Source organism: Canis lupus, chromosome 35, assembly GCF_003254725.2.
Source record: "Canis lupus dingo isolate Sandy chromosome 35, ASM325472v2, whole genome shotgun sequence".
Lineage (NCBI taxonomy): Eukaryota > Metazoa > Chordata > Mammalia > Carnivora > Canidae > Canis > Canis lupus.
The window spans coordinates 23,054,219-23,074,288 of NC_064277.1; the positions used below are offsets into that span (position 1 = coordinate 23,054,219).

Below are 20,070 nucleotides of genomic sequence, written 5' to 3' on the forward strand. Positions count from 1 at the left end.
TACCCTTACTTCCAGAATTACTCAGTGTCAGGCCAGGAAGGGCCTCATCAGCTCCTCCTGGAATATGGCAAGTCCCCCAAGTGGCCTCCTGGCCTTTGTGCTCCACACCCTCATCTTCACTTTCAAGACAGCAGTCAGAAGGATCCTTTAGAAAGGCAAATCAGATTATGTCACTGTGCTCCACACCTACCAGGGTCTTCCCATCTCCCATAGAGCAGAAACTCAAATCTTTCCAATGGCCTGTAAGGCTTTATAAGAGCTGGACCTCCCCCGAAACCTCTCAGATCTCATCTTCCCCTGCTCTCTGTTTGCACACACTGTGCTACAGCCACACAGGCCTCTGGCTCTTCCTGGAACATTCTTCCCCAGGAGTCCAGGTCAGATCTACAGTTTCACCAAGCATTTGGGTATTTATCAGCAAAGCCTTCCCTGGCCATTGTGCCCTATCTTTCTCACCCTGCGCTTAAATTTTCTCCATAATACTTCTTTCCATCTGACACATCTTATTCTTACTTTGTCTACTTTCTATACCCCTCCACTGCAATATAACTTCACAAGGGGAGGGGCTTTGTCATAGTCACTACTCATCCCAGGGGCTGCATAGAACCAAAGCTAGCACATGGTAGACATTCATTAAGTATTCTTTTTCTTTTTTTTCTTAAGATTTTATTTATTTACTTGAGAGAGAGCAAGAGAGCAAGAGCAAAAGCAGGCAGAGGGAGAGGGAGAAGCAGGCTCCCCAATGAGTAGGGATCTCAATATAGTGCAGGGTTTGATCCCAGGACCCTGGGATCATGATCTGAGCTGGAGGTAGAAGCTTAACCGAGTGAGCCACCCAGGAGATCCCAATAAGTATTCTTTAAATGAATGATAAAGTAAATCCTATATCCCTAAATAGTTCATAAGCTTCTGAGGTGGCTGCCTCTTCTGATTATGCTACTCCTTTCTAGAGGAGCTGCAATAGGTGCTCATCTCAAAACATTTATGCAGAGATTCTAAAAACTGATTCCCAACCAGGCATAAATTGGTAAGAATTCCCATACCTAACTCTTACACATCCTGTTATGAAGAACACAGTCTTTCTAAGACTATCAGAAACACCCAGCCATGGTCAGCATGAGCTCCCTGGAGCCACTTCTTTCTCTCCTGGAAATTCAGTTCCCTACTGTTACATTTATGTGGTTCAAGAAAAAGCAACTCTTCTGCAGACTTTCAGCAATGGCCTGGTACTTCTTGTTTTGTGTTTGTTTGTTTGAGTGTAGCTATTCCTAGCTCTTTTTTTAAAAAAAAAAAACGTGAAGATATATGTATATGTCGTAAAATACACATACGATTTACCATCTTCATAATTCTTAAGTATATAGTTCAGTAGTGTTAAATATATTCATGCTGTTCTGTCCCAAATCTCCAGAGCTTTTTCATCTTGCAAAACTGAAACTCTCTACCCTTAAACAACAGCTCCTATTTCCTCCTCTTCCCAACCCTCAGCAACCACCCTTCTGTTTTCTGTTTCCATAATCTGAATACTTTAGATACTTCATAATAGTATTTTAGATACTTCATACTTTTTATTTGTTTTTTGTAACTGGCTTCTTCCAGTGAGTTTAATGACCACAGATTTCCCCCATGTTATAGCAAGTGTCAGAATTTCCTTCCTTTTTATGGCTGAATAATATTCCAATCATAGGTATGGACCACATTTTGCTTGCGCATTTAGCCATTGATGGGTTGCTTGCCTCTTTTGACTATTGTGAATAATGCTGCTATAAGCCTGGGTGTACAAATATCTCTTCAAGACCCTGATTTCAATTCTTTCGAGTATATACCCAGATGTGGAATTTCTGGATCATATGGCAGTGATATTTTTAACTTTTTGAGGAACTGTCATAATGTTTTCCATAGCAGCTGCACCATTTTACATTCTCACCAATCATGGACAATGTTTCTCTGACTCTTTTTAACAACAAGATATTTTCCCCTCCAGAAAGTTAAAACTACTCAAAGATTCCCGATAGAGCTAAACATTCCTGCTATTTCTAATGCTTGGCAACCAGGAGCCAAGTGGCCCCCACTGAATGTGCATAAGTGTGTGCAGCAGTGCCTTTCACTCATTCCTGCATGCCTGTTTTGAAAAAGGTTTCCTTGCCCTTGAATTAACATGCAGGCTAAGTGGACACACAGTAGCCTGCATTACAGACAAAGGGCAGTGGGAAAGAGCCAGCTCTGTTTTGGGCATGATCTAAACTCTGCTAATCCCAAGTAATCTCATGCAAAAGTAATGTATTTCCATTTGTGGTTTCTTTAGATGATTCCCCCTAAAGCCTGGCACCATCACCCCATGGTGAATCGGGAGACTTGGGGTGATATGTGTGGAAGAGCCAAGAAGAGGACTGGAGTCATGCTCACACGTCAGTGGTTCCTTACCAGGAGTTTCCAAGGGCCTCGGACCTGGCACACATGTGAACCAAAATTGTCAATGGGAAGGAAAATCCCTTGAGGTGATGAAGAGGTGTAGGTGGAAAGGACTCTGGACACTACCCTCCTCTTGTGCTTTCTTTTACCTCCTTCATTGGTGGGCTGGGAGAACACGTCCCTAGTCTCACTGTGTCTCCCCACTAAGTGATGTTGTCTTCTCTCCTCCCCAACCCAGGGCACTCTGTCTTTGGTTTTGCTTGGACTGCAGATTTTTCACCATCCTTCCAGTTGGTATTACAGAGCAGTGTCATATGGTGACATGTATTCTCTTAAAAAGAATATTTAAAACAACAATAAGGGGATAAATCTCCTCTTAAGTGGGGATTTAAAAATAAGACCCTCCCAGCAGATGTGAAAAGGGGAAGAGCTGGAGACACGAAACTCTCAATGGCCTCAAGAGGCAAAATGATTTGGAATTTGATAAAGTAGGCCAGGGGTCAGCAGACTTTTTCTATAAAAAGCCAGATAGCAAATATTTTAGGCTTTGTGAACCAAGAGGCAAAAACAAGGAAATTATATAAATACTTCCATATCATGAGAGAAAATAAAATTTCACATATTTTTATTGACAAAATTCAAAATATAATTGGGCACTTTCTCCTTTTTTGGTAATGCTGGCCTGCTTAGGAGAAGAATGGAATTCTTTTTCTTTGGGCTAACATTTTGCATAATTGAAGTCAAGGTTTACTTTTCTCCATCATTAAATCAATTGCAAATGTTCATCTGTAAAGACCATTCTTACCTTTCAGGCTGTGAACAAAAACAGGCAGTGGGCTGAGATTGGCCCTGGGGCCATGGTTTGCCAACTCCTGACTAGGTCAAGAGGGGGCAGAGAGCCACTGACTCACTATATGCCATTCTCAGCAGCGCCCAGAAGGTTGTAAGGCATAGGCACCTGTCTTTTTGGAGTATCATCCATGTTAAGAGGAGACGCTAGGGTTTTTTCCATCCTCTGCTCTGTAGCTTGCGTTGTAAATAACCAGAGGTTATGTTGTCTTTTCTCAGACAGAGGGCAATGCTCCTGACCCACGATCAGCTGTGTCTCCAGGAGTGGGGAGGATTTGGTTGATCCATTGCTAGTGAACCCTGCTACAGCTGGTACAATTTCTGACCTACCGGACCAGTTTTGTGCACTGGTCATAACTTTCATGGAGCTCCAACAAAATGTGTTGATTAGTTCATAGCAGGTTGATCCTATTAACTTGTTCTCTGCCCCATGCAGAAATATTATTAAGCAGCTGAGCTAATATTTGTCCTCGTGTACATGCGTGTGCACATTAGTATATTTACAAACAAATAAAAAATTGTGGTGATCACCACAATTTCATCCAGTAGGTTTTATCATCGAAAATATTTTAAACAACAATGGAAGTAAAAACCATCAAAATACTACGAGAGGGGATATTTTTAGAAGCTTCATTTAAATCTTAATTGTTATCCTTAAATACTGTAACTTGTATATGATTCAAATTTCAATGGGTGTTATCTTTAAATTAGAATTTTTTTTAAAGACTTTATTCACCTATTCATGAGAGACAGAGAGAGAGAGAGAGAGAGAGAGAAGCAGAGACACAGGCAGAGGGAGAAGCAGGCTCCATGCAGAAAGCCTGACGTGGGACTCGATCCCGGGTCTCCAGGATCATGCCCTGGGCCGAACGCAGGTGCTAAACTGTTGAGCCACCCAGGGATCCCATAAATTAGAAATGTTTTAACAAATATAGAAAGCCTAGACTTTCTCAGATTATTGAGATGGGGAGGCAGCAACTGTAGTATGTTTATTGCAAGCAGATATTTACCCAGGAAATAGGGACTGTATGTCATTAAAGATACTGTTAGAGATATGATTCCTGACCTCCAGAATTTCAGACCAAGGCCAGGGGACTCTCTCCACAAGAAAAGTGCCCTGGCATGTATTACTGTTTAATACTCAGATAATTTTCAGAGGGAGACCAGATTGGCTAACAATAAAATATGGGTAGAAAATCACACACCTATTTTGTGCCAAATGATGGGGTTATTCTGAGCTCTCCTTTGGTCACATAGTGGAGATCAGATAGCAGCCAGGCTTGTTTATTCATGAGCCAGATGCACCTTTATATTCCCAGGAAAGCATTTGAAATGAGCAATCTAAATAACTCTGCTCTCCTCAGCTTGTGTCTTTGTTGATCACAGGCCAAGAGTAGGAGAGAGGAATTATATAGACTTGGGAGACTGGGGCAGCTGAGAAAATCAGTTCCATAATAACTGACATTTACATAATAGGCCCTTAATGGTTTTTCATTACCTCATACATTATCTCTTTAACTGCACAGCAATTTTCTCAGGAGGTGACCACCACCACCACCATGACTACCATCATCATCACCAAGACCATGGCAACCACCACCATAACCACCATAATCATCACTACCACTATGACCACCATTATTATCATCATCACTGCTACCATGACCACTATCACCACCAGATGACACCATCATCATCACTATCACCATTGCCATCACCATCACCACCCCAAAATCATTATCACCATAATTATCATCACCCCCATCCCCACCCCCATGGAAGAAGGAAAATGAAGCTTCTGAAGGGTTAGGTAACTTTCCTAACATCAAGATACTAGTAAATTGAAATAGGTCTGTTTTGAGTCTGAATATTTTGCTTTCTTATGCTACCTTTCCTCAGTTTGGAAGTCTGAATGGTAACTATCAAAGATTTAGAAACAATGGTGGCTCTAGAGTTTTTCTAAGGAAAGTATTATAGCAACATGGTCAGAAAAGGGGTTTGGCTCTCTGCTAGAAGATGTTTGCAAAGCAAGATATAACTTTATATACAGAGTGTAAATCATTTGAAATAGCTATGTTTTCTGAAAAAGCTTTTTATTAAGATTTAAAATTCTAACTTATGTTTCAGTTTTTAGGGATACTAACGGAGATTAATTGGGGGCTGAAGCATGTCCCACCTCAAAGACATCCTTAGTACCCCTCAGTATGTAAACCAGAAGTTGAAGGAGAAGAGTTTGTTTTTCCAAATATTTCAGTCATATCATTAATCTGAAAGTAGGTAAAAGTGCCTTCCACCAATTATATCTGCATATTTGATTCTCTGACATACTTTTCTTCACATACCATTTAATCAGTTTGTTGTGCTGATATAAATAGGAAAAAAAATCCCACCGTAGAAAATATTTTCATATTTGCTCCTTCTCAGAGTTTCCTAAATGGCAATTTATAGAAGAAAAAAATATATTCAACCCCTCAGCCAGCTGACTCCATTAGTGATCTGAAAGTCAAGGTACTTTCTTCCTGTTTCTTTGCTGGTTGCATCTTACTTTGAATGGATGGTTTCATATGAAATCTGAAGCCAGGGGGAGGAGGGTCCAGCTGGTTTTCCCTGGTTGCTGTTTGGTATAATATAAATATTTAAATTTTTAACCCCTAGTGATCCAAAGACTAAGAAGGAAAACATTGCAATGAAAAAGACAGCACCATAATCTCATCACTTTTCAGAAGGCGACAATTCTTTCTTCTCTTTCTTTTACTTAAAAATTTTTCCTAGGGCTATGCCTCATTATACAGCTGAAGATGACATACCAGATCTTTTTCTCTGTTTGTCAGGTTATCTATTACTGACAATCTTTACAAAGTTGACACAGTGGTTTTTTTTCTCTCTCAAATTGTTTCCATCATTGATCTTTACAGGTCTTCTGCCTGAAGCATTTATTTGTACAGTGAGGTAAAGCACAAAAAAGTGTAAGATGTGGAAAGTCCACGTGAGAGTGATGGTACTATAAATTATTATTAATTTGCCTTCTGGAGTAAAACTAACCATTATACTCGCCCTTTGCTATCCTAGTGTAGGTCAAAATCTTCCTCTTAAAAATATCTAAAAATGATCAAGTAGATTGTTCTTTCTGGAAGGGAAATTCTAGATGCCCAATGAGATACATTCTGTCTACACAGCACAAAGTGGTTTTTCAGCTTTAATGACCTGGTGTGTCTACCAATGAGGATCAAACACTCTAGATTATCATCAGATCCCTCCCTCATTCCAGGGTGGACACATACTATAGAATCATCACCCTCCCAGTCAGCCAGGTTCATCCACATCTCAGGCTCCCCAGAAGCCAGCCCCCAGGATAGCGTAGAACATACTGAGTGTGTCCAATATCCCAGTAGCACTGGGGTGCCTGGGTGGCTCAGTCGGTTAAGCATCTTCCTTCGAGTCAGGTCATGATCTCAGGGTCACAGGATTTTGAGCACCACATTGGGCTCCCTGCTCAGCAAGGAGTCTGCTTCTCCCTCTCCCTCTGTGCTGTCTCTTAAATAAATAAAATCTTAAAAAAATAAAATAAAATAAAAAACCATCCTACCAGCACCTGCATTTTTGGTTTCACTTTCTTTTCTCCATTTTACTTGCTAGGACCAGTCACTATGTTTTTTTTTTTCCTTCTTCTCTAACTCTTTATCCTTCTGGTAGTTGAAATAGTCATTTCAATTTGACTCAGCCACTACCTTTTCCTTCTCTAAAACCTCTTCTGAAAGCTACTAAATCACAAACATCTTTGTTCAACATCACAGCTGTTTGGCAAACAATCAATAGGCAAAATTTAGCCATCCAAAAATAAATGAGAAGTTGAATAAGCTGACGCTTGCCAAGCACAATAAACCATGTGAGGGAGAGTTAACTGGAGAAACCACATCTCTGATACATATGCTGACTTGAGTAAGTGTAGGGACTTCCATCAAGGAGGGAGGGCAATTCTATCACATTTTGTTTCTCTATTTTGGTCATAACAACTACACATTTCTTCTACTTAAAAACTTTTTTTTTTTTTTTTTTGCCACACATACAGTGGGCACGGTTATACTTTTAGTCCTCATGTCCTATGAAAGATATACTTGAGTGTGTCTTATGCTATTCCTAAAAAGACTTGGCTGGCAGCTCATAAAGATATTAGATAAGCATTTAAAATGTTTTATTTGTTAGTGGGCCCCTTTGGCTTTGGCCTGATCTAAATAGGTCACTCTGAGGTTACACTCGCAGGCTATTAACTGGGGGGGTGGGGGGGTGGGGGGTGGACTCGTAGTTAAAACAGCCTACATAGCTTTAGTGCAATATGCTATTTTAGTTTATGCCCCTGAAATGACACCATCTTTTTGGCACCAGTCAAAGAAAGCTTCCTAGATATCTATGGGAAGGGAATGTTTTGCAATAATCCAAGACATAGGTCGCAGAGGCATGAATTACTGTGGGGAGGTCTGTGTCTGCTCCATAACCTGTGACAAATAAAATAGAGAAAACAACTTTCAAGTAAAGCATTTATCCAGGACTCCAAAGGTTGAAACCTGATCTAAGCAATCTTGGCAAATCACGAAAGCAGAGTGACCAATTGTTTTCAACTCAGGAAACTAGGGCAACCTTTTCCTGTCCATTTTCCAATCCTATTACTTGGGTCTACTTGAGAACTCTAGATATAGATTTTTGGAGAAAGGTTCAACATAGCTAATTATATTTATATGATATATACATATTATATAAATTATTATACCAATTATTATATTTATATGATATGAGTGTGGCATAGTCAAATAAAAAGCTCCAACCTAACCAAGATGCATATTTTTTATTTTATTTATTTATTTGAGAGTGAGCATGAATGGCGGGAGGGGCAGAGGGATAAGCAGACTCTCTGCTGAGTGTAGAGCCTGATTTAGGCTTGACCCCAGGACCTCAAGATCATGACCTGACTCAAAGACAGCTGCTTAACCAACTGAACCACCGAGGCCCCCCTTGTTTTCTCTCTTAACATTTTTTCCATAGAGGATGTGACTTAACTTTTAGGATTTATTGGTTTTGTACCTATTGTTAATCTCTTCATCCTTTCTTCTTTCTTTTAATTTTGGAAAGGGCAAATATAATTCAGGAAACAATGTCAAAATATGCCAGATTAGAATAGAATGCATAATTGTTTGCATATTGAAAAATATTTACCTCGGCTTCATAAGCAGTATAGACAGAAAGTGAGCATCTATTTTACGTATAGTTCTTCGGTTTTCTTTCTTTGACAAATCTTTTGCAGTTTTCTTACTCTCCTCAACTGAACTTCCTTTTTTAAGGGGAAACGTGCTAATTTACTTGGTGTGGGGAAATGAGAGAGGTTTGGTTCAAAGCAAGTGGTATTTTTTTCCTGAGTATCTACTGGTCTAAGGGCACTACTGGTTGATTGCTCTCCCGTTAGCCAGTTCATCCACATCTTGGAGGGCTTCCTCCTTTGGGGAGGTTAAAACAGCTTGCATAGACGCAATGATGCCAGGACAGGAGAAGTGTTCTCATGCTTTGCTGCACTATATCAGCTCCAGAGAACATTTGAAGGTCCGGCAAAAGTTTTGCTATTTCCTGTGGCCTTTCCAGAAGCAAGGTCTTACAAAGCTCGTGAGTGTCCAGGGAATATAGGAGCCTGAGAAATACTCTGCACTCAGAACTTGTGGTGTATTATTATCCTAACCGTTGCACTTGACAGCAGATCACTGAGCAGGGCTGAAAATGGGGCAGTGACTTGTGGCTGCTTTACTGTGTGCCAAGGAGTCATTTTCAGCTGCTGAACCAGCGACCTACCGCCACCTGGGGAACTGTTTCCTCCCACAAACTGACCCTGCTCTGTTCCTGAAGGCTGGCTATGGGCCTCCGGTGCACATGACACTCTTTTGTTTTATTATTCTGATCACCAGCATAATTGTTATAGTTATCCTTACTATTATTGTCCAAACCTGAGGTGCTCTGTGTGTGTGTGTGTGTGTGTGTGTGTGAGAGAGAGAGAGAGAGAGTGAGAGATAGAAAGAGAGAAAGAGACAGAGAGAGAGAGAGGGGGAAAGAGAGAGGATGGAGAGCGGGGGAATAAATATTGGGGTTTCTGGACAGTAGGTGGATGGCTGCTTCTCTCTCTCACTAACCATTTGCAACTCTCCCCTAGAACAAATACAGAGTTACACACCAGTGCTTCTTAATGAACCATAACATTTTCTTTAACCACAGAAAACAATTGCTGAAACAAACAGGATCTCAGAAAGGCAGTTAAAAAATACTGTGAGCATGACTCATTTTTTTTCTCCCCAAATCTTTATGGGGTCCATAAATCTAAATGAACTTATATATACTTTTTTAAGCAAATGGATCTAAATTCTAAATTTGTATTCCCTTAGGGGGAAAGGGTTCTTTAAAAATGTGTCCCTTGCAAGGAAATATGGTTGCCTTAGTAAAAAGCTCCTGGGCATTTTCCTTCCATTATGTTAGAGAAAATGCATTGTACCAAAAGCTTTCTGCTTTCCTAGGCATGGTAAGGGAGCCAAAAGCATGCATGAAACAGAGCAAGCATGAATTCCTCTGGGTAGATCTATGCCACTGTGCAGAGAAGATTAAGTAATAGAATGCTGGAATTTTAAAAAACAAAATCTTATAGAATTGTGTAATCAACCCTCTTGTTTTAGATGAAAGGTGAAGCCCAAGGAGATGACATGACTTGCCCAGACCCTACACCCATATAATGGCAGGGGCTGTGCTCTGATCCAGCTGCTAGCAACTCGTCTGATGCATTTTCATATCGTACCTCTGATCAGTTTTTAACGAAGCTGAAGTTCTGTAAATAAGTCCTATTTTGAATATACTAGGTTAACCCAATCTGTAAAAAAAAATCGTGGGCATCACTTTCTACTCCATAAACCCATTTTTGTTACTATGTAGTAGGAATTGGTATTGATTGAGTGCTTACTATGTTATAGGCACCATTCTAAGCCCTTCCCGGTAACAACATTTAATCTTCACACTGCCTGTGAGGTTTATACTCCATTTTATAAGTAAGCAAACTGAGGCACAGAATGATGAAGGAACCTGCTCACAATCACAGAGTGATTTAAGTGGCAAAGCCCAAGCAGTGTGGACTCTACTGCTGAAGCTCTTGATTGTCTACCCCTAATAGCACTTACTTCAATGAAGCACCAGCCAGACAAGTGCTCACAGAAAAGGGCAAACAGGAGCCATAACTCAGAGAACCAGATAAAAATACACTGGATATTGGACTTTGGGGATTCTTTCTCTCATCTTTGGGGATTAAGTTAAATGAGAAATTCAGTCCAGAAAGTATAAAGCATGGCATGTGTGGAGTGCGATGCAAATATTATGAATCTATTGTGAAGACAATCTGTACAGCCCAACGGGTATTACTGTCCCACTTCAGCGCTGAGAGAACAGAGCAAGTTAAGTAACTTGTATAAGTCACAAAAGTAGTTCCAGGCAGACAAGAATTTGAATCTGAATCTTGTCTGACTCCCAACTTGACTCTTCACCATATCTAGTGAGATTGAAATAATCACCTTAATGATCAGGAATGCTCATGGGAGAGATCCTAGAATTTACCCAGCCCTGCTTTTCTGAGGTCTTACCTCTTCCTGGGGGTGAGGTCACACATCAAACATAGTGTGGAGCATTGGACTATAGATAGCGCTCTTTAGCACCATAGTCAGGCAGCAAAAGAATCCCTTTGGGGGAAAGAAAGGTGGTCTGGGTATTTTGGAGGTTGGGTGAAGAATCACCAGATTGTCCAATTTAGGCTTATCTTCCTAGCTGTGAACATTTTTTTAAGTCCTGAGGGGGTAAATATCTAAGGTCAAACTTCAAGTGGCTCTAAATACCTGTCATCAAGGTCAAGCAACAGATTGAGAATTTGGCAAACACCCATGAAGCTCAAGTAGGTATTCTTAAAACCGATCAGTTATGATAAAACTTCACATTATGAAGTTTTGAAATATTTCTGAGGCCAGAACAAAATAATATAAAGACATTGGAACATTGGTCATGGTAATACCCTAGATGTTTAGGTTGTGAAGGCATCTTATCATGCTATACTCTGTAATTTTTCTTCACTGGATTTGTATTATTTGAGCAGTCACTCAATTTAACTATTGCTCATTAAAAAAAAATTACTTGATTGAGTTTTCAAAAACTTACTAGCTATGGTTTCTTGTGGAAATCAACCAAATTGATGAGGTCCCTGAGTCCAGATTAACATTTACTTAGACAACTTCAAGTTCTAGAAAAGCTCTCTTGCCTATGGTCCCATTTCATTGACAGCATTTGCACAAGACATCTGTAGGTTACTAGATTAGCCACTGAAAATCACAACCCTACAGCCAAATCCTACCCTATAGATCTGCTTGTGCAAAATAAGGGAGAACCACATGGTGCCAGTGGGTATCAGAAGCTAGCATCCCAGCTGGAAGAAACAGAGAGGGCCTGGACATTGGGGTGCCAAACATATCCAAGGAAGATAAAAAGATCCAAAGGGAAAGGGAGAAGGGGAGAGGCAGCTAGTGCAGATGAAAGCAATATGGTATCATAGAGAACCATCCCTGGTCTGTTTGTCCAACTGCTACCCCAGCAGCTCTGCTGTGTGCCAAGCACCATGGCAGGCTTCCCTTAATGTGATAGAAAAGAGAGCACCAAAAAAAAAAAAAAAAAGAAAAGAAAAGAGAGCACCAAAGAGGGACAAGGGGAATAATTTTGCACTAATTTCCTACCCTAAACTAAACATTTGTCTAGTCATGACTTAAAAAAAAAGATATTTGGAGGAACCATTCATTCCTTTGTCTCCCACTTTGCCTTCTAGTCCTTGGGGCTAGATTGATACCCACAACCACTGGGTGCTTTCAAGGTACCCAAGCTGGGCACAAGTTTCAAAGCTAAGTAAAGTAGACCAGAATGGTTCCTGCCAGAAAGATGTTTACCTTCACCAAAAATATCATCCTCTTCCTCGCCCAGGAGCTCCTCCGGGTCCAGATACTGCATGTTGGAGAGAGCAGTCAGAGGGTGACAGCAGAGGTGCAGCAGTTCCCCACTGACAACAGTGCTCCCCGGGCAATTTCCTCTCCCCAGGGCCTCAGGTTGCAAAAGCCCTCAGGGAGGCAGCTTCCTCATCTGCATCTGCCCTCGGAAAGCAGCTTCATTCATACGAATAGGCTTTTGGAGAGTGCATTTCATGTGGGGTAATTCTCACCCCTGAGAAGAAAGAATTTTGGGGGTGAAAGGGGCTGCAGATCTGGCTGGACCTGAACACAGATACCACTTAAAGTCTGAGTGCAATGAATTCTTTCAAGGCCACAACTTTCATATTTTCTTAAAGAGGAAGGCGGGCTTTTAACTTTCTTATGAATTTGAACAGGATGGGTAATGTTGAAAGAGGGTGGGGGGGCGGTTCACATTTCTCTTATCTTGGTTTTGCTTCAACGATAATTTCTCCAAAAGCACAGCAAGCCACTATGCTGCACCAAAGAGGCATTTGGGGTGGGGTGGGGGTGGGGACTGAGCTTCTATTTCACCCTGTAATAGTGGTCTTTTTGCAAACATACTGCATTTGAGGATGCAGCTTTATCAATGTTTAAACAGAGTCTAGCGCATGTGTTGGTTCTTATTGGCTTGTTAATCTATGGTTAAGCCATAGATAACTTGTTTGGGTCAAACAGCTTCCATTTTGCAATTTTGACTCCATCTGGGTCTTTGGACTATCACCAAAGTGGGAAGAAGAAAATGTGTAATGCCAAAGGCAGCTCCTCCCAGAGGGAGGAGTCACCAACCAGGGAACTTCCACAGTAGCATGGGGACTGGCATCCCCATAGGGAATGACCCAAAGTGCTCTAAGCTCCAGATAGCTGTTCAAACACCAATCTCTGAGTGATACTGCAGCTTCATCTGGGGGTTTCCCAGAGCCCTCGGTTGTGTTGTAAAGACCTCACAGGTGGTCAGAAGCTTCGAAAAGGCAAATAATGATAATGGTGAAGAGCTGTTAGCTTCCAGTGTTGACTTCTGGCAACTTTATTAGTAGGTTTTTTGAAAATATATTTTTAATGGGCTTTATCTTTTAGAGCAGTTTTAGGTTCACAGCAAAATTCAGAGGAAGTAACAATTTTCCCATATACTCCCTGCCTGTACACACATACAGCTTCTCCCATTAGCGCCAGCCCCAATCCCAGCATCCACCATCAGAGAGGTGTATTTATGACTAATGAACCTACGCTGGCACATCGCAACCACTCAGAGCTCAGAGTTTACCTTAGGGTTTGCCTTGCGTGTTGTGCACTCTGTGGATTTTGACAAATGGTTAATGACATGTATCCACCATTACGGTATTATACGAAGCAGTTTTGCTGCCCTAAAAACCCTCTGTGCTCTCTCTTCTTCCCTCCCTCCCACCCACTCCCTAGCAATGCTAATCTTTGAAACTGTCTCCATAGTTTTGCCTTTTGCAGAATGTCATGTAGTTGGAATAATACAGAATATAAACTTTTCAGATGGGTTTCTTTCACTTAGTAAGATGCATTTACATGTCTTCTACATTTTTTCCTGCCCTTTTAGATCATTTCTTTTTAGTATTGAATAATATTCCACTGTTTGTATGGACCACAGTTTCTCTATCCATTCATCCACTGTAGGATATCTCAGTTGCTTCCAGTTTGGGCAATTACAAATCAACCTGCCAGAAACATCTATGCACAGGCATTTGGGTGGACATAATTTTCAATTCCATTGGGTCAGTACCAGGAAGCACAACTGCTGGTTGGTCTGATAAGAATATGTTAAATTTTGTAGGAAGCTGCCAAATTGTCTTCGAAAGTGGCTGTGCCATTTTGCATTCCCACCAGCAATGAATGAGAGTTCCTGTCGTCAGCCCAAGAAGAGGAACTGTCCAGCCCCAAAGGTCAATAGCGCCTCTTTTCCACTTGAGAAATATGGAGGGGCAGACAGATGGAGCTGACACCTCCTCTAGCTGTACTGCATCTCCCTTCTTTCTGACCCTCTACCACCATCCCCCACCCTGATTCCCACTCAAATGACTTTTCTGGTCAAGGGTTGTACTTAATTACTTCAATTAAATGAATAAAAAATGAATTGTAAGATAGTGCAGCCACTATGGAATACAGTATGAGGATTCTTCAAAAAATTAAAAATAGAATGACCATATGATGTATCAATCCCAATTCTGGGTTTAGATCCAGAAGAATTGAAAACTGAATCTTGAATTGATACTTGCTCTGCTATGTTCACTGCAGCATTATTCATGATAGGCAAGATGTGGTAGCAAGCTAAATGTCCACCGGCAGATGAATAGATAAAGTATGATATCTATCTATCTATCTATCTATCTATCTATCTATCCATCCATCTATCTATTTCTCCAGTCACATGCTACAACATGGATGAACCTTGAAGACATGATTCTAAATGATATAAGCCAATTGTAAAAAGACAAATACTGCATGATTCCTTTGTGATGTATCTAACGTAATCAAATTTATAGAAACAAAAAAAAAATGTGGTTGCCAGACGCCAAGGGGAGGGGGAATGGGAGCTGCTGTTTGATGGGTATAGAGTCTCAGTCATGCAAATGAGAAAGATCCAGAGATCTACTGCAAAATAATGTGCACCCAGTCAACAGAGCTTAAAAGTTGTTAAATTATTATGAGGGAAAACTTATGTTATCTGTTTTTATCACACACACACACACACACACACACACACACACACACACACACCAGGCCCAAATGCAGGAAATCTGGGTTCGCACTGGCTGGGAGGAACAGAGGGTATCAGTTTTGACTGTTACTACATTTCATATCCATTGTCCCCATGCCCTTTACACTTCACAGCTCAATCATGGACATGCTATTCCCTCACAGATGAAGCAATGGGACTCTGAGAGCTTAAATACTTCTCCTAAGAGCACATAGCTGGCAAGTGGCCCATTTAACTAGCTCCAGCGCTCACCCTGTTACCTCTCATCTAAATAGCTTTATGGGTGACTGCAGATGATCTGGGTCACCACAGCATCCCACTGGCTCCTGGGATCTGTACCACTTCCATCTCCTCCCATCTCAGAGTCACCAGGTACCGTGTTAACCCTGGGGCTCCCAGCCTTTCCATACCAGCAAGTTAGCATGATACCTCTAGGCCTATTTTCTTTCTTCCTTTTTTAAAAAAAATTATTTATTTGACAGAGAGAGAGAAAGAGAAAACATAAGCAGGGGGATTTGCAAGCAAAGGGAGAGGAAGAAGTAGGCCCCCTCAGAGCAGAACCCTGAGATCATGACCCAAGTTGAGGGCAGACGCTTAACAAACTGAGCCACCCAGGTGCCCCTCTATGCCTATTTTTTTAATATCTTCCTGTTATGAGCTTAATTGTGTCTCCCCCCATCCTACCTCATTTCATATGTTGAGGTTCTAACCCCAGCACCTGAGAATGTGATGTTGTTTGGAATTAGGGTCATTGCAGATGTAACTGGTTATGAACAGGTGGGCCTTTAATTCCAATATGAATTGTCCTTATAGAAAGGGGGATTTGCACAGAGACACACACACACAGGGAGAACATCATGTGAAGATGAAGGCAGAAATCTTAAAGCCAAGGAATGCCAAAGACTGTCAACAAACCACAGAAGCAATGGAAGTGGCATGAAACATATTCCCCTCACCTCCTTCAGAAGGAACCAACCCTGCTGACACCTTAGACTTCTAGCCTCAAGAACTTAGAGATGACAAATTTTGGTTATTGAAGGCATCCAGTTTAGGGTCCTTTGTTATAGCAGCCTTAACAAACTAATACACTTCCTCATTTGGTCTGTTGTGAGGATTACATAAGATAATTCCTGTAAAGGAATTGACAGCACAGGGCACACTAAATGCACCCAGTCATAATTCTCCAACTTAAATCTTCCAAAGGGCAGCTTGGGGCCATTTCTCTAATCGAAGCATCAGTAGGTATAGGGAATGAGCAGTCAATGCTCTATACAAAATCTCAACAACTGTTGGTAAGTTCCCTTCAGTCTTGTCTTTTCCCATTTAGGTATTCTAAAAACACAGCTAGCAGACTCAAAAACACCAAACCACTAATGCCACTGAGAACACTTTGAGAACAAGAAATATAGAAAATATGGTCCTTTCTCTCCAAAATTCACACTCATTTTACAGAGATAAGGTGTATACACATGATGTGTTAGCTAAGCTAGTAAACTAGAAGCTACTAGCTAGCTACTAGAAAACTAGTAAACTACAGAGGCAAGTAACAATATGAATAAATTTCAACAGCACAGTGTTTGGGCACCTGGATGTCTCAGTCGGTTTAGCATTTGGCTCTTGATTTTAGCTCAGGTCATGGTCTCAGGGTTGGGATTAAGCCCCATGTTGGGCTCTATGCTCAGAGTGGGGGATGGGGTCTATTTGAGATTTTCTCTCTCCCTCTGCCCCTCCTCCGCCTCTCTAAAATAAATTTAAAAATCTAAAAAAAGAAAAAACAGTGTTGACTAAAATAGCTCAAAAAATATAAATAGTATTATCCTATTTATATAAATGCCAAAAGTAGACAAAGTGGAGAAAATATATAATTAACAGCTAACACTTCTATAATGCCAGGCATAGTTCTAAGTACATTGATTCATTTAATTCTCACCCCAGCCCTGTGAAATTGGTATTATCATCTTCATTTTACTTTCAGGCCCAAGAAGTAAAATGACCCACCCAGGCTCATGCATCCCATGGTGGAGCCAAGATCTGACTCAAGCTCCAGCTTTACCCTCAGCATATTACATGTCTCTCATACGTGTAAAACACAAGGCAGGGCAGAGCTATTTGCAGCTCCCCTGCTGTAAATACTCCAAACCTTTCCTTCCAAGGCTCCCTTCCCTCTCTTTGTCTTCCCAACTTAGGATACATCCACTCATCTTTCAGAGCTTGATCTAAGGGCTACTACCTTCACGAAGCCTTCTCTGACATCCCAGGTGGAAATGCTTGTCCTACTCCCTAGGTCCACCTATCTGTGTACCCATTTCACCCCTGTCCTTCCCTCCTCAAGGGCAGAGTATGTTTCTCCTTAAGCTTTGTATCTCTAGTCTCCTAGGACATTGCCAGAAAGTCATTGATCAATTTGCATTTTTTAAATGAGTAACAATGATGAAATGAATAGCAGAAAGCTCAAGTGTGAATTGAACATAAGAGGGCAAAAATCTTTACTTGGGACTTTATCCTAGAATCTATAGGGGAGAAAAAAAAAAACCCTTTTCCTCTATCCTTTTAGGTCTTTAACTGGGACCTGTGACTTAAATGGACACAAGACAGATTAACAGGAGGAAGGGTGTACACATTTTATTAACATTTCTACATGCAGAGGGGCTTCGCAGAAAAGAAGTCGAAATTCTAGAAAAGTGGTTGACTCATTTTAACGAAGAGCAATAAGCTGTAGATCTTGAGACTATGCACAAAAAAAGGGAAAGTCTGGGCTTCTAGAGGCGGTAAAGTTGGGGGAGGGGACTAGGATGTTTGTGATCAATAAGGACTGTTTAACATCTGTTATGTGTGCTCATCTCACTGTCTCCGAAGATAACAGTGGTTTCAGTGATGAAGAGTCATTCTTCTCCTCATGGTGGGAGAGAACAAACCTTTGCAAAAGGGGAATGCTTGCCCTGCTTTTAGGCAGGAAGAGAGAGGGCAGAGAGCTCTCCTGTGTCTGCTGCTCCTCAATTGCCATCAGCTAAAAATAACCCTAATGCCAACGTGGCATATTTTTGGGAGGCCTATTCCAAGCCTCTTCAAATCTGCACTAGAATACAAAGACCAAGGCTAGGGAAACTCCGTGCACACAGCTAGGCAGCCAGTGAGGGGGAGTTAAAGGGGTGTAGGTTATAGGGAGTAGTTTGACTAACTCCTAAGAAGGGAGTGTGGAACGGAACCAAAGGAGTCCGGTCAGTGACTCCCTTCCTTTTTCAGTGACTGAGGCAAACAACTCTGATTATCGGATCTGGGGTAGAGAACAAAAGTAAGGATGGGCCAGTATGAGCCAAGTATTTCCTGCAAAGACTGTGGCAATCTGGGCTAAGTCTAACAATAGAACCTCATCAAGGTCAAAGGCACAGGAACTTGGCAAAGCTTTTGTACTACTCTGAATAGTTGGTACACATTTTGTGCTATCTTAGGTGTTCATATTTCAAAGACATGCAAGTCCTAGTCCATGCTTTGAGGAACTTTACTCACCGGCTCCTGTGGTCATTCATTCGTTCATTCATTCATTCATTCCATTACTCATCCATCCATCTATCCATTTGAAAAACAATTATAAATGTCTACTATATTTCTAGCACAGTGATTAACATTTAAGTAAATGTATAAGTGACTGGGCAAATGTTGTGCTGAACATATAAAACCCAACACAATATTATTATTTTGTGGTATGATAATTTAGTTTATAATGATCCACTGTTTATTTATTAATTTTAAACACTGTTTGCAGGGCTCACTCTTTTGAAAAAGAAATTTCCATCTGTGAAGTGCTTAAAGGAGGAAACTATACTAGTGGGGTCATGGCATTGTCCAAGGTGGGCTTTCCTTCCAATAGAGGATGAGCTTCACAGTCCTTTCTCTGTCTCTACTTCTGGAGAATTTCCCAGTCCCTATAGAAAATGTTTTTGATTTTTAGATACAAAAAATTCAGAGCAGGGAAACGAATCTGAAATAATTAGGGGTAAAATGTCCATAAACAGAAAGGAGAACCAAGTAGGAGAGAGGAACTGAAACTGTGAGGAGTGGCTGGAATCAAAAAAGAAAAAGAAGGTGAAAAAAACCCACAGAGCCAGAAATAATCTCATCTGTGGGTACCTTTGCCTGTAAAAATGCATTTAAAATGCATCTAACTGCTAAATGCCATGACCAAGGAGCTGGGATTAATGGAGCACCTTTTTTTTGTTGTTTTTAAAGATTTTATTTATTTATTGATAGAATGAGAGAGCACAAGCAAAGGGAGTAGCAGAGGGAGAAGCAGAAACAGGCTCCTCACCTAGCAGGGAACCTGATGTGGGGCTCAATCCCAGAACCCTGAGATCATGCCCTGAGCTGAAGGTAGACGTTTAACCGAATGAACCACCGAGGTGCCCCAGGAACATGGCTTTTCATGATGTTCTTGTTCTCAGGTTGTCCAGAGGAGATACCCAACTTGCAGGATGACAACCCAGAGGCTTTGGAACTCTTCCTACACACATCCCCCAATTTTAGGTGTATCTCTCAGTTGAAGGAATACAATTGAGGCCATTTATGGGATGCTGGGAAGCCTGTAGAAGCCCTGGCTGGTTCTCTTCAGTAGGACTCAGGACAATGAAGATAATTGCCCAGTGACTGCATCTGCTCACTCTGCTCTGGAAGGAGGGAGAAGAGGCCAGCAAAAATGGTCTCTCTGGCAAGACTCACACTGGGTATGGTTTGCAAGGAATAGCCTTGGGCTAAGAGTCTGACTGCTAGGAATAGTTAACCCGCAACTAGTAACTTTTTAAATGGCATAAAAGGCACTGGTTCTGGGATTTGACTAGAATTGAATTTCAATCCTAGCTTTGCTACATCAGCCCTTTGTCTGAAGCTATTGAATTTGTGCAAAATGGAAAAATAATCTGAAGTTCAGTCCTCTCTCTTCAAACTGTCCCAAATTAAAACACAATCTTTATCAATAGCTTGTCTAACTATACAAACACAACTTCAAGACTCAGTCCCTGGTCCGTACCCTCTATCTCAACC

General features: G+C 41.1%; 1 protein-coding gene across 2 annotated transcripts in view; it reads right to left on the reverse strand.

Moving 5' to 3' along the window:
• RIPOR2 (RHO family interacting cell polarization regulator 2) overlaps positions 1-20,070 on the reverse strand; it is a 219,586-nt gene that overhangs the window by 103,003 nt on the left and 96,513 nt on the right. The window contains exon 1 of one of the 2 annotated variants that reach the window (XM_049105881.1): positions 12,255-12,605. The exons of the other annotated variant lie outside the window; for it this stretch is intronic. Coding sequence (XP_048961838.1) covers positions 12,255-12,315 — 61 coding nt within the window. The 5' untranslated portion in view covers positions 12,316-12,605. Of the gene's footprint in view, positions 1-12,254; positions 12,606-20,070 lie in introns of those variants that run through there. 2 annotated transcript variants of the gene reach the window in all.